Source organism: Orcinus orca, chromosome 10 (genome assembly GCF_937001465.1).
Source record: "Orcinus orca chromosome 10, mOrcOrc1.1, whole genome shotgun sequence".
NCBI classification, from domain to species: domain Eukaryota; kingdom Metazoa; phylum Chordata; class Mammalia; order Artiodactyla; family Delphinidae; genus Orcinus; species Orcinus orca.
In genome coordinates, this window is record NC_064568.1 from 94,170,545 (window position 1) to 94,185,505 (window position 14,961).

Here is a 14,961-nt window from a genome sequence, read left to right on the forward strand (position 1 = left end):
CAGCCATCACCTCTCCCAACCTTATGCTCTTTGCTCCACTCTCCTTTTCTTTCGTCTTTTCTTACTTCCTTCCCCCCACCCCATGCTAATCCAATTACTCATCAAGTTCTCTCAATCCTACTCCCTGCAGTATTTCTTTATCTACCCACACATTTTTGTACTTATATCCTCCGAGTTACATTGCCATGATCACCTTTTAGTCCCTCGTTACCTTTGGCCAGGTAATTGCCTACAATTACAGCCTGTCAATGTGTTTCCTCTTCTTTATATCATTTCCCTTTATGAAATCCTCTTAACTGACGCCAACTTAATCTTTTCAGAATGTAACTCCAATTAAGTCACCTCCCTGTTGAAAAACCACTGAGCACTTTCCACAGCCAACTTATTTATACTTTTCTCTCTCTCACATTCAACGCTTTTGTTCCTGTTTTGTGGGCTACGTGTCCTCCCCCACAATGTTAACAGTCGAGGGAAAAAAAAAATCAGTCTAGTTCACAATACATATGCATGTACTTGATTTCACATACTGGATAACACTTTCCTTTCTTCACTATCTCTGCCTGCTAAAATCACAACAGTAAGTTGATCACAACAGCGTCTTCACAAAATCATCTTGACCATCTCTGTTTAGATGTGACGTCTTCCTCTTCCAGTTCCTACGTCTGCCGCTCTTATGGAATTTATCATCAGCTCCGCAAACGTAAGAATATGTATCCTCATCTTAACAATTTATTTGTCTAGGACACACTTGATTGGACTGTGTTACACCAATGACTGCTAAGTGCCTGGTACTTAAAGAAGCATCCAAAACTAGCTTCGCCACCAGCTCCGCAGCCTTCATCTTCTCAACATAGGATCGATTCTACGTTTCACCCAAAGCTTTGGATTTTAGTTTTTTTAACCCAAATTCAACAGCGGGCCTACCATGTCCATTGTGAACATGCTTGTGGGCTTTTCCTTTCCTGGGGGTCGACTGGCATGAAGATGAAGCATTGTTGGTGGCTGTTTTGACGTCTTCTGTCTCATCATCTTCCTCCTCGACGTCCTCCTCGTCCTGAGAGCTTCCGAAATATACCATGCTGTTGGGCAGCGCAGGAGAACCTAGTGGGTTTAAAAGAAGGTGCATAAACACAGGCCTGGATCCTCACCCCTGCCAGAGGCGCACTTCAAATGGAGCCATTCGTTAAGTTACAAACTGAAATCCTCATGACTGAGCAGATAAACAAAGCTATTTATCTCTACTGCCATTTTTAATTTATTTTTCAAACATGCCCCGGGAAATATAACTCCATCTGTGTCCTTTTAACAGATTTCAAGCAAAATCCCCCAGCTGGGGGATGATGCCATTCACCAAACATGACAAAGGAAAATTTTAAAAATCTCATTTGAATAGTTCCTAAGAAGGGAAGGAAAAAACCACCAAGGACTGAACTGAGCAAGAAAAATTAATAAAAAAATTTTTTTTTAAATCTACCCACGGCGTCAAGGACAAGAGACTATTCTGGGTTGTGTCTTTAACTTTCTAGACTTAAAAAGTATGAATCTGAGCTAACGAATTTAAAATGAAAGAAGAGACAATCAGAAGCAAGTAGTGAAAACAAAATATGACATTTCCTTATAGAAGGCAACTATCTCCTATTCATATGGGGTGAATGACAGGGATGGGTTCCCAAAAACCACAATATATGTCGAAGCTACTTTGATATGATGATCAGGTTAACAGCATGTAAAATTATTAAAATAAATTCCTGCATAACACTAACTGAAAGGCTGGTTTAAAAAAATAAAAAACCCTCTTCACACACATCCCTTACTCCTTTCACACCTTAACCTCCTCATCCCCAAATGGTTTTGTTTCTGAACATAAGACAGAACAAAAACACCAGAAAATAAGCTCAATATTACAAAGAAGCACAATACAGTTCTTCTTTATCAAATCATGAATTTTCAGAAGGAGATCTGTCAATTAATTGGTATACTGTTTGGGACCGAAGGCTGTTAAAAATCCCTCAAATTAATTGATTAACTGATCAAAATTTTTTTAAGCCCCTGAGTTAATTTCTGGCCCCACGTCAAATCTTCTTTCCCATTAGGTATCTTGAGGAGAGCTACTATCAAGTAAGGGAAGAACTAATAAATGTGAAGTTAATTTCTTCTCGACAGTTTCCTGTGAATGAGCTAACACTCCAGGAACACCAGTCAAGATTCAAGTAACCAAATTTGCTCTCCTTCCCAAATAGGGATCTCAGACTTCAACCACAATGGTTTAAACCATTCCTGTCCAACTGCGGGGCTGCATGTTCTAACAAGGAGGCGGACATGACTGAGTGGTATCACGGCACTGAAGTGGGAAACCCAAACCGCCCAGCTCCCAGAAACACAAAGGCAAAGACACTACCTTCCTCTCGTTGTCATCAATGACCTACCAATACTCAAAACCCTACAAGTTATGTGGGTCACACCACTGAACGGAAATGAAACTCCAAAGGGATGTATGTGACAAAAATTCTGTGGATAACAGAATTGGATACACTCTGACAAAAGCCATTTCCTTTGTTTTCTCCCCTTTGATCACTTCCAATTAGAAGCAGGCTCGCAACAGAAGGAAGGTCTGACACAGGCTTTGGGGAAAATCGTCTAATCAAATAGAAGTCAGAGATGAAGTTTTTCAAAAAAAAAGAAGAAGGAGGATATCTGGCCGTATTTCCACTGGAACAATATATTTACCCTTGTACTAAGTGGTTTTACAATTGGTACAAGACTGAATAGAAAAAGAGGAGACACCACCCTTATTAGCTTCCTTCTTCAAAGTTTTCAGTTGGAACTTACCATCCACACAGATATACATAAGTACCTCCACAGCCAAATATACCCCTACCGTTAGACCCTTTCCTAAATCTAACTTTTTTTAAGTACTTAAGAAAAAGCAGGAGAAACCTTATTTCAGCACTCAAAAGAGGTTCTGAGTAAAAAAAAAAAAAAAAAAAAAAGAGAGAAAAGGAAATTTACCATAAACTCCAACTCATTCTAGCATGTAACATGACACAAGGTAACACACTACATGCTGCCAGACAGACAGAGCTGGGGACTCAACACCCGGAAGTTACAGGCTCAGCCATTACATTTCCCTCTTCAGTAGAATGAGAAAGAATAGGTTAAATAAATAAATCTCTTCAAGTTCCTTCGAGATCAAAATATTCACATCTAACTTCCTTTAAAGAAGAACCTTCCTACACACTATCATGGATGCACTGACCAGCGGCTGAAATCAGAAAATGGGTTAGTACTGTGAAGAGCAGGTTTTCGTGTAGACCCTGCAGTAACTTCCACAGCCCTCTCTGCCCTCTGTCGGAGGGAAGCAGGATTAAAGGCTATAATTCCAGGAAGTAAGCCATTACCCTCTTCACCTTCCTCTTTCCCGCCCCGCCCCCCACCTCAGGAGAAAAGGCAATAAACTGCAACAGAGGCCATTTGGGAGTAACTTCAAAAGGGGGAAAGTAAATCTATGTTTCAAACAGAATCAGGTAAAATCTACATGAAACACATGAGAAATAATTAACTGCCACCTACAGAATCTGTTGAGGAGTTTTTGAAACTCAAACCCAATGTATAAAGCATCACATTCCTTACATTCAAGATTCTGAGAATGGGGTCAACATTAAATTTATGTTCCAAAGAACTAAAATGGAGGGGATGTTAGGAGCTCAGTTCAGAATCCAAGTTTCATTAACATCTTAAAGACAGCATATGGGGTAATGTCTTCAACAAAAGCAGAAAACAACCAATCTTATGAATCCACTTTTTAATATAGATTTATTTATTACTTATTTATTTTTGGCTGCGCTGGGTCTTAGCTGCGGCACACGGGATCTTCGTTGAGGCATGTGGGATCTTTTGTTGCGGCGCGCGGGCTTCTCTCTAGCTGTGGCGCATGGGTTCCAGATCGCATGGCCTCCGTAGTTTGTGGCACTGCGGGCTCTAGTTGAGGCTTGCGAGCTCAGGAGTTGTGGCCCGCGGGCTTAGCTGCCCCGCGGCATGTGGGATGTTAGTTCCCCGACCAAGGATCGAACCAGAGTCCCCTGCACTGTAAGGCTGATTCCTTACCACTGGACCACCAGGGAAGTCCCATGAATCCATTTCTTTAAACAGCTTCTCAGCAAATACAAACAAAGTGATGGAACCTGTTACATATTCTAAAAGACAGTCAGAGGCTAAGAGAAAAGTGAAACAGAAAACAGAAGACTAGTAAAAGGGGAGGTAGAGGTGTGTGTTTCCTGAGGGACTCACTCTCAAACCAAAACTTATAATAATACAAAATCTTTCTGACGGGACTGGCTCTGCAGTCAGAAGTGGGAAAGGACACAATTTCTCCAAGTATGGAGGCACAGGGGATAAACGCAGAATGCTTTCACCCTGAAAGGTGACTTGGGTTCTCATCAGATGACTGACATGTTGGTCTGGACCTAAAGATCAAGCATCAACAAAATAAAAGGCCATGAAGATTCTCAAGCCAGATGGGGAATGGAGAGGCTCGTACAAAGAAGGGAGAGGGGAGAAGTGGAGGAAGAGGACCGATGCTCAATAATAAGGATCCTCAGGCGGAGAGGTCAGTTATTACTAACAGAGGCAAGATGCCCTTGGTTCAAATATTAGGCTTGTGCCAGTTCTCCCCTCCGCAGGTGCCACTCATCATGGACAGCACTCTCCCCAAGCCTGGGTATGGCCTTACTATTCCCCAGGCTTTGTTCAAGAAGCCACTGGCAATCTATAACCTGCCCCGCAGTAGTGGCCTCATCAACTACAGCCTTCCCCCCCAGAAAAACCAGACCTCCAGAATCTTACTGGGGACCTGCATACCTGTACCTCTCATTAACCTTGTAGTCAAACTGAAGCAAGGAGAAAAGACTAAATCCAACAGAGTACAATGCTGCATATTCCAAAGCTCTGTCACCATGTAGCTACTGGAAATCCCTCTAAGACCCCGCTGACATGTCCATCTGCAAAGCCACGGAGAGGCCAAGCCAACATTCCAGATCAGGAGAAAGCACGGCACGAGGGGAAAGGCAGCAAAAACAGCTTCTTTTTTTCTTGTTGACACAAAACCAGTAAGATCACCTCACATTTCATAATCAAGGTGATGGAGAAACACTGACTGTTGTCTGGTAATACTTAGAGAAGAGCCAAAGAAGAACCTCAAACACATAAAAGAAAACCAAAAGCATCTGAGAAGCCAAACTAGTCAAGACCTTCACATAGGGCATATTTATTTCTTCTTAGCCTGGCTACAAGGTCAATTATCTAATTTACAAATAAGTTTAGAGGAGGAGGAATCTGCTAGACACACACACAAAAAGAAAAAGATGAAGGAAAGGATATTTTGAAGCCCTAAAATCAACCAGAAGTCTGTGCTGTTCATCACTGGTGTAAATTATCCCACATTCTTCAGTATAAAATGGGTGAACAGGAATATTAGATAATCAAATTGAAGCCGTGTGAACAGAAAGTTAAATTAACATTTCGTATTTGAAAACAGAAGACTATACGTGTTTTTAGAATTTTTCGTTAAGAATAGTTGGCACCTTATAGATTCTCGCACGTAAGAGGTAAGCTTCCTCTCTAGAAAATTTATTAGGGAAACGTCTTCCCTCCAAATGTCAGATGAGGCAAACTTTTGAAAAGCTCATTGTGGGTTCAGCATTCAGAAAAACGGGCATGGATCTACGGGGACGAAAATAACCTTCCCTTTCTACAGCAGGGCTCTGCTGCAAAACACAGGCGAAGGCGGTATAAACAAGGGGTCTGAGAAAGGAAGGGCTCTGCAGCCCCCACACCGGGTGTCCTCAGGTGGGCTCTCCCCATCAGAGGTGTAAGCCCCAATCGTGCAAGTCAGACGGGCTGCTGAGCACACAAAATCACACCATCTCGCTCCTTTACAAGCTCTGTCGTTTTAAAGGAGTAATCAATGAAAACTGAATGCTTTTAGTGTTTTAAGAGCGTTAAGGATTGCATAGGGTATGAGGGGGCGGGTAGTTATACGTGTGTATTTAGTATATACAGTTTTCTATTAAAATCGCAGGCAGATTTTTCTCTCCTGATTATTCAAGCACATTAGCAAACGTGAAAAAAAAATCTGAACTTGGATCAGTCGGTGGAATCGGGAGTGCAGAATGCATCTGCGCTTTGCCAAAGCCGTATTTCATTACTTTTCAGAATTAGCTGGCAATGTCTCCACAATATTTACTGAAGTGAAAACCAAATGTTTTCATCTGGACAAAAATCAAACTGTGGTATGTTACAACCACAACAGAAATCATTTTACTCCAAAAGCTTGCCTTCTCTAATTTGGGCTGTGGTTTCTATAAAATTGGATTCTTCTCCATGAATCATGTACACATACAAGCCCTCGTTCTCATTATCTTCCCTCCCCCGACCAGTTCTTTATCTTAACACGCTAAACATAGCTCAGCTCTATTTTGCAGAGACCCTAAAGGGATTCCTTGCCCGCTGGCATTAGCTGGGGAGTCAAATTCTGTAGCTTGACCTAATAACCTCTGGGCTGTTCCCCTCCCCCCATTTGGCGTGTCTGTAATTGATCTTCAGGATACACAAACAGAATGAAAGCAATCAGCCCCTACTATCATATTAAATTAAAATACAGAACTTCAAAGTGACCTGGTAGGGCCTTGGGTAGGGGGAGGAAGGGATAGTTATTTACTGATTTCCCGAGTTAGAGGAGAGGAGAGAGCTCCATCCTTCGAAACTGGAGAGTCAAGGGAGAAAGTGGGTACAACTGCCTTGGTCCATTCATCCCGCTGTGTATGTACCGGCACTGATCCAGGCACCAGCAACCCTCACAGACCAGACATCCGAATTCACCCTGAACACTCAGGCACCCCACACGTAAACACCAAGTGCCCTGAAAGACTGGGACAACTGTTAACACACTGAATGATGACCTCTGTCTCCTCCAGGTCGGCCTTCACAATTTACCAGGGAAGAAGAATTTACACCGAGACTTCCCAAACCTCACCCACTTCCACAGGCCCTGAGATTATGTGCCATATCCACCTGCTATTTTCTTTAAAGTGATTCATATTCATGATTTAAATGGATTCTATTATATCAGTAGAAAATTAATATCACATGCCCTAAAAAAATGTCGTTAATATTACAGTAAAATTTTTAAACATGCAGCTAATGTCATTTCTGGCACCACCAGGGGCACATTTAGCAGGGCTTGGGAAACAGCCCGCCAGCCAAAGGCCAAACACCAAGGGAGCCCCTAATTCCTTATGGGATAAGGAGGGGCCTGGGCAATGAAGCCTGTCCTGGAACTGCTCTTCCTTATGATACACACATTATCCAAAAACAGGACGCCAATCATTGAAAAGGACTCTACGTGGAATCCAGAAGTCCAGGATGAAGCATCAGCTTGGCAGTCACGTGCCCATTGTCAGGAGCCTCAGTTTACTTGTCTGTACAATGAGATTAATGTCTTCAGACATAACATCTGTGATGACCCCAAAGGCCTACAAGGTAGCATATGCAAAAGCACTGTCAACACCCACACTTCAGTGCATTAGGCTGACACATGGCTTCAGTGACAAAAACAACTCGAAACTATAAAAGCAGGCTGTCACTTTCCACAGGTGAGAGCAACGGCAATTTCTTTCCTCTCTGCTTTACTAAGTGGGAAAGTTAGCAGACTGGCAACAAGGGGAGGGGGGCAGTGCGGTGCACAGAAATAGGATGGAAACACAAAATGAACTCAACAGTTAGAATTTCTGGAACTTGGGCAGAGTAATGCCTTGTGAGAGCTGGAAACCTTCAGCCCATAAGAGCCTTTTTTCAGGAAGAACAGGGAGGAAGTGATGATATGACGGTCACTTCAGTGTCCCCCTCTTCAGTTACGTGCTCCCAGATGTGCCAGTCTGACCGCACGTTTAGGAAATGCCCCACGGCAGGGCATGTGTTCTAAAAGCCCTGACATGAGGGACTTGGCAACGAGAACCACTTTCCCTCTTGACACGTCGGCTCACGTGCCGACCTAGCCGACCACAGCAATGGGAGAAAGTATCATTTAATTAAAAGCTGGAATAATCTGCTTACTGTCTTTCCCATGAGGCTGTCTACACCTGTGACTTGAAACGTACACAAACGCATACACATCCAGTCAAATGCAATGAGGTCTCTGCATCTCCTCCCAGCAACTGAATGTGCAGATCACACCACACAGCACCCTCAACCTAGCAGAAGTGGAAACAAGTCAGAAACTAACTTCATCAAGGCCACACAGAGACTACCCAGAGAACGCCCAAGTCTGCGCTCTCTCCACCACGAAAGTGTCCACATATCCTATCAGATGTAAATACGGTAGAAGGGGCACCTTGCCTTTGGGACATGGATCCTGACGACTTTAGTGCTGGCAGCTGCCAGCAAGGTGCTCTGTAAACAAAACAGGACTCTCCTTACTTCCATCTACCTTCTCTAAATGGATTTCAGAAAGGACAAGAAAATACTAAGGGACTCTCCAGAAACTAAGGGGGAGGCCACAGGCAACTGTGAGAAGGATACTGACTCCGCGCCAGCAGCCACTGGCAGGGAGAAGGGAGCTGCTCTATCTGCAGGGAGGGCAAAGCCTGGTCGGAGGCCAGCTAGTCTGGAGTGGGGCCAACCCTCTGAGCAAAATGTCTTGGAGTCTTAACGACTGATCGAGGTCACAGAGCAATTAAAGGGGATCCATCCTTCCCCTCCTTGGCGCTTAGGGACACGATGGTTTCGTATTTCTTCATAACTAGCCCGATAAACTCTCCTGGCAAGTAAATTGCTTGCTCAGCACAACTAAGCCAAGTATACAGGCTCTTGGAACACCAAGCATATGAGGAACATAAGGCCAGTCTGATCTGGAGAAAAGTGAGGGTGGCCACTGAAATCCTCAGGGTGGCAAGAACACCACTTTGTCTGTTACCTCTCTCAAAACTTAAGATGCGACACCTCTCAAAAGGGTCCATCAGAAAAAAGCTGTGTATCACCGTGACAGGCCTTCCTCCCCAAAGAGTCCATGTAAAGTACTCCCATTTTGCTCAAGGAAGTCCATTACTAGTGCCATAGTGTTCCTGGCAATTGGAGGATTACTTAATTGCTTTATAGCAGGTTAATCCCCTTTCATTCTGTGACCTCAGAAATCACCCCAGGCTTCCTCAATACCCAACGCCAGTACTCTTATCAGAACATGTGCTCCTTACCAATAAAGCCAATGAATGCCTTTAGAGAGAGTTCCATGGGTGGTCTGTCTCTCCTGGTACCTGCATTCTCCTCAGCTGGGCTTTTATATCTTCCTCTTCAGTTGCAAATGGAAGGCTCCTCCAATACCCTCTTCGTCTGCCTAAATTCACTGGGAAACCTAAGTTAAGTCCACTGGATGGTCACCACAGGCACCATCTGGCCTGCTTCACACCCATGACTTTAACTCCACAGCAACTGTGTGCTGACTACACACCTATTTTACAAAAGAAGACACTTGGACTTAGAGTGGTTTAAGTCATCTGCCCAAGATCCACTAGGATCATTCAGCCTCCGGCTAGAGAGCCCTTCCTCTAGCCGAGATCATCTTACTCCATAAGGGTCTGGACGTGTTATGTCTCCTCTCTCAGCTGAAGAACGTCGGTGAACATCCAGCCCAGGGCCCACAGAACTGGACACGTCTAACTCCCCTGCTAACGAGGGGCCCTCCAAAAAACAAACCCAACGCCATCCCAGGCCTTGGGAGGGGCTCCTGCAGAACTTTCTCCTTCTACAAAGCCAGCTCCATCCCAGAGAGCCCTGGGCAGAGTCCCTTCCTGTTCCACACGCGCACCCTCTACCCTGGCATTGCCTAGTTGGTCTATCACACCTACCACAGGGATACTGCTTTCATGTTGCTAATCTGTTTTCTAGCGTCTGGCATACAAAAAACGTTCAATAAAGGCTTGCTGAATTAATTAGCAATTGAATGACGGCTGATCGCTGAAGATTCTCTAAGACCTGCGAAACAAAAGGCAAGCAGTCCCAAAACAGAAAGGACTGCTTCGCCATGGCTGACAGCGTGCGTCTTTCCTAAGAGCTCCTCCTCCAAAACAGCTCTCTTTCCTCCGAACTGTGACACTGGACTGTGACACCCACGGTCAGAAGAAGGAACCATGTGTAGATGTGTATTTTCAGGGATGCCCCTTGGGAATCCCCCTTGTTTGCAGAGCCCCATAAAGAGAAAAATATAAATAAGAGAATCATTTAACCTGCCACTGCTCTGCTGTGTTAAGCTTTTTTAACCTGCTAATAATCATAGTCAGGACAAAGAGAAGAAGACAGAACTCATTAAGAATAACGAGACCGGTGACAGAAAATGCGGCGATGGTTAGAATCGATGCACGCCGCCCAGGGCACACACCCCTCCCCCTTCTCGGCAAAAGATGCTAATTATGCCTCTGGCAGGAGCCATGTGGACCCCCTTCAAAGCAGCCATTTAAAGATAAATACACTGCAGGCAAACACTTCGGGCCGGCTGCACTATTCACTCTTCCGTTCCTTTAGAGATTTTAGGTCATGATATTAAATAGGAAAGGAGAGAGCCCTGCCAAACTTAGCTGAAAGGTCTATGCGTGCCTTACGACAGAGTTTTTAAATCTCTAAAGCTTCTTATCCCTGAACAACTGGCTGCTGTGTTGACATGTACACACTAATCCCAGAATTATTAATGGTATCATTTTTCCCCACCCCAGGCTTTCGCTGAAGATACTTAATGGAGCTGTGGGGAGAAGGCTGGGTCTTGGGCTTGCTGAGTGTCACGATGGGTAACGAACACCAAGGCTTAAAGAACTCTACTTGCCGGCTTTTTCTCAGTCTCAAGATTCATTCTCTTCCATATTCCAAATTAGCGCTGAGACTATTACGGGTAATAACGGAGGACTGGAGAAAAGGATGAACTGTAATCCTTGGCAATAAACATCGTTTCCAGGTCTTTGATTCCTTCACGATTTCTGCAGCCAGGCTTTCTTTTCCACCAATACTGAAGCCTATCAAGACTGTCTCCTTTACCCAGAGACTCCTGTAAAGGGTGATGGAGTGGCCGGGCTCTTGAGGCTGAGCATGAAGTTTAGGGCTCAGACAAGCTCTGTTTGGTGTGGAACCCGAACGAAAAAAGCAGCGGCAGAATTAGAATGCAGGTATAAAAGAAAAAGTTAATCAAAGTCCCAACTATCAACTTTGTCTGTTAAGATGCCAGATGAGGCCAAGACTTAAGTGAGGAAGTGTCACCAGCAGTTGATACCTAAAAGTTAGAAATACATCTACATGTAAATCAAGAATTAGATAAATGATGAGACATCCACAAGATGGAAGGGGTATTTATGTGAGAGTGTGAAATAGGAAAACCAGATTGCAAAAATAAAAATATAATGCAATTCCAGTTGGGGTGTGTGACTTGTATTGCATATGCACAGAGAAGGCTTAGTAACATTTTCACCAAGGAGATGATAAACACTGGTTGTCTCTGGGAGATGAGAGGGAGGGGTATTTTGATTTTTTTTTTTTTTTGGTCTGTTTCTCCATCTTTTCTGCTGATCTTCCCTGGAGGAACATGAAATACATTTATAACTAAAAAAAGTTTCAACATTTGAAACTGAAAGAGAATTATTAAAGTACCACTACAACAGGCTTTGTCTATTTAACCCTTGTACACCTCAAAATACGAGTTGTTGTTTTTGTTTTTGTTTTGCGGTACGCGGGCCTCTCACTGTTGTGGCCTCTCCAGTTGCGGAGCACAGGCTCCAGACGCGCAGGCTCAGCGGCCATGGCTCACGGGCCCAGCCGCTCCGCGGCATGTGGGATCTTCCCGGACCGGGGCACGAACCCGTGTCCCCTGCATCGGCAGGCGGACTCTCAACCACTGCGCCACCAAGGAAGCCCAAAATATGAGTTTTAATTAGCTCAAGCAACTGCATATTAAAGTATGCCATCTAAGGCCACCAAATCCATCACATTTCCAATATCATGAAGTATTTAGCGAATCACCTATCATTTGAGGCTTTTAGAAAAGCCAGATCAGGTAAACACACCTGACCTCACACAGCCCTGGCTTTTAAAATAAAATACCTTAAATCTAAAAAGCACAGGAGGAAGAGCAAGAGAGTGCAATACTCTGTGTCAAAACCTCATTGCACATCAGCTAAAATAAACAACGAAACCTATTTTTATTGTCTGGCTCATGAATGCAGGAAGAACTTTCCAAGCCTCAGAGCATTTTTCCAAAATTAAACATCTTATGTTTCACTTACTGAAACTTTTGTTCCATCTGACAAGTGACAGAAGTAAACTGTGTCTATGAAAAGACATGATTCTCTTGTGTCTAGGGCCTGGAAATGTCAAAGTTGGGTACTTGGGAATGTTTTCCCTATGTGCCATTTACTCGAGTAGTAAGCATGCCTCTCCAAGCAGGTCCTCCCTGAATCACCCCAAACCAGAGGAAATACGATGTAAACAAATCATGCATATGCAGGCACGTGGCACAAACATACAAATCCCGCTCTAAAAACAAGTCACACCCACTCCATAGGTACAAACTTCCGTAACTAAATTCCGTAATCTGCAGAGCAGTTTTCTGACATCCTAATAGAACACGATCAGTGAATCTTCCTAAAGAAAAGAGTTAAGGCATGGCTCCAAGGTAAATGTGGCTCCAGTGGGATTAAAAAGACACAATGAAGAGTCTTACCAACACAGAGCTTTAATTATTTACCTGAACCATCTTGCTTCTGATGACACTTGTTGACCCTTCAAAGATCCCTTTGGCTCAAATTCCTTCTTCTGATCACCTGGTCCCACTCACTCTCCACTGCTCATGACACCACCCCACCGTCTACCAGCCGGTTGGTCACTCTCATCTTTCCTCTTCCTTTCACCCTTCACAGCCAATCCTGCACTTGATTCTTTGCTAGTGGGTTTTTACACCTTCCTTTCCATCTCCACCCTCAACATCTAGGATCACTAGACTCCTTCTGCAAAGAGCTATGTCAAACCCAAGGGAGATGCTGGCAGGAGGCCCTGCTACCCACCCCACCTCCCTTTCGTGAGGGAGAAGTGGTCTGCACTGAAATACAGTTATTCTCCTCCTTTATGTCTTGAGTCTCCCAGGACTATCATATCAGTAGCCTGTAATCTCAAACAAAAACCTCACCCTTCATTTTCCCTTCCCTAACAATTTAGTCCTAAAGCAAACTGGTACAAGGGGTGTGTGTGTGTGTGCGTGTGTGCGTGTGTGTGTGTGTAATGACCACGGCAGCCCCTGTGGTGTGCGAGAGCCAAAGGAGGATGAAGAAGTAGGTGTTCACACACAGGTCAGGCCGTTCACAGGGTCCCAGCCAAGTGAGACCAGAAGGGCTCCGTGGGGAGGGTGGCAGAAGAGATGGGAGGTGGGGCACAATGGAAAAGATGGATCAAATAAACAATTTATGGATAACAGGAGTCAACTTTCTCACTGTTTAATATAGGGAAAAAAAACAGAAAACCAGAAGGAACCCTTTGGTGCTAAACTAAAATTAGGAGGTACTGGTGCTCGTTCATGGAGTTTAATAGACCTAGAGACATAGATGTGCATACTAAATGAGCATGTGTGTACATGTGCACATACATGCCCTTGCACATGCCCCCACACACACAACGCATTTCCCTCTGATAGCTATGAGCACACCTCAAGCCCAGACCCTAGCTCCTAAAGAGCAGCTGTTCCTTAAAATGAACAGGGCTCTTAGAAGAAACGGCTGATTTCGGGGCTGAGGGAGGGAGTACACAACAAGAGTCCAGGACATTCCACTGCGTCAGGGAGCTGGGATGGGAGCATGACAGGGACGTGTCAAAGGGCAAGGCAGCCAGCTTGAAGCGGCTACACTGATGGGATCTGGGACAATCAAACAACAAAACAGATGAGTAACAGATTACAACCCTCTGAACAAAACAGGAAATGAGCCCATCCAGATCCCTAAAAAATGAGTAAATCGAGTTTGATGAGAAATGAAGTATGGAGTTTCAAAGAGCCTCATGGGCTTCCCTGGTGGTGCAGTGGTTGAGAGTCCGCCTGCCAATGCAGGGGACACGGGTTCGTGCCCCGGTCTGGGAGGATCCCACATGCCGCGGAGCGGCTGGGCCTGTGAGCCATGGCCGCTGAGCCTGCGCGTCTGGAGCCTGTGCTCCACAACAGGAGAGGCCACAGCGGTGAGAGGCCCGCGCACCGCAAAAAAAAACAAAAACAAAGAGCCTCACAATGAAATATGTATAATCACAAAGGCTGCCAAGGGTCCGCTTTCCGTGGAAAAGCCTGACAGACCTACCGCAATTCAGTGACCAACGTGAGCACCATCAATCAAAGCACAGACTGAAATGCTATGGCCCAACAGGGCAACGAGAAGCTCGAAGACTCCCTTCTGTGATGCTCCTACCTGAAATGGAGAGGCCCCTCAATCTCCCTCACCATTTTCTGTGTTCTTCCCTCACTTAGTTCCTACAGTAAAGACTTTCCCAAAATAAGGCCATGTAAATCCAAACCCATCCTTCATTACAAAATTGTAATTTTGTAATTACAAAATCCTCTCCGTGCACTCCGCTCATTGGTCCTGTTCGTATGGACAGACCAATATTTCCACTGTTATCTACACCTACAAAGCACTACTGTTATTTTTCCTAAAGTAGTATGGTGGGGGGAGGGAGTGGACCCTCCATTAGCGTGGCTTATTCTCAGACCTCAGGAAACACTAGGAAACGGGAACTAACACCCATCTACAACTACCCCAACCAAAAAAAAAAAAAAATTACAAAACAAAAAGCCAAGTTTGCAAAGTATGTGTGTGACGGTGATGCTGGGGTGGTAGAGGTCCTAAAAGGATGTCAGATGTCAGGGAGAAGTCAATTATAAAAATGTAAGACTACAAAAAA

General features: G+C 44.5%; 1 protein-coding gene across 11 annotated transcripts in view; it reads right to left on the reverse strand.

Annotated features, from left to right (window-relative positions):
- The window catches only part of JARID2 (jumonji and AT-rich interaction domain containing 2), a 242,564-nt gene that overhangs the window by 47,202 nt on the left and 180,401 nt on the right, over positions 1-14,961 (reverse strand). For all 11 annotated transcript variants that reach the window (XR_007479888.1, XM_033434865.2, XM_049716354.1 and 8 more), the window contains one exon: positions 925-1,101. Coding sequence is in view for 10 of the 11 variants with exons in the window: in XM_033434865.2 (XP_033290756.1) it covers positions 925-1,101 (177 nt within the window). In the remaining variant the exon portion in view is untranslated. The remainder of the gene's footprint in view (positions 1-924; positions 1,102-14,961) is intronic.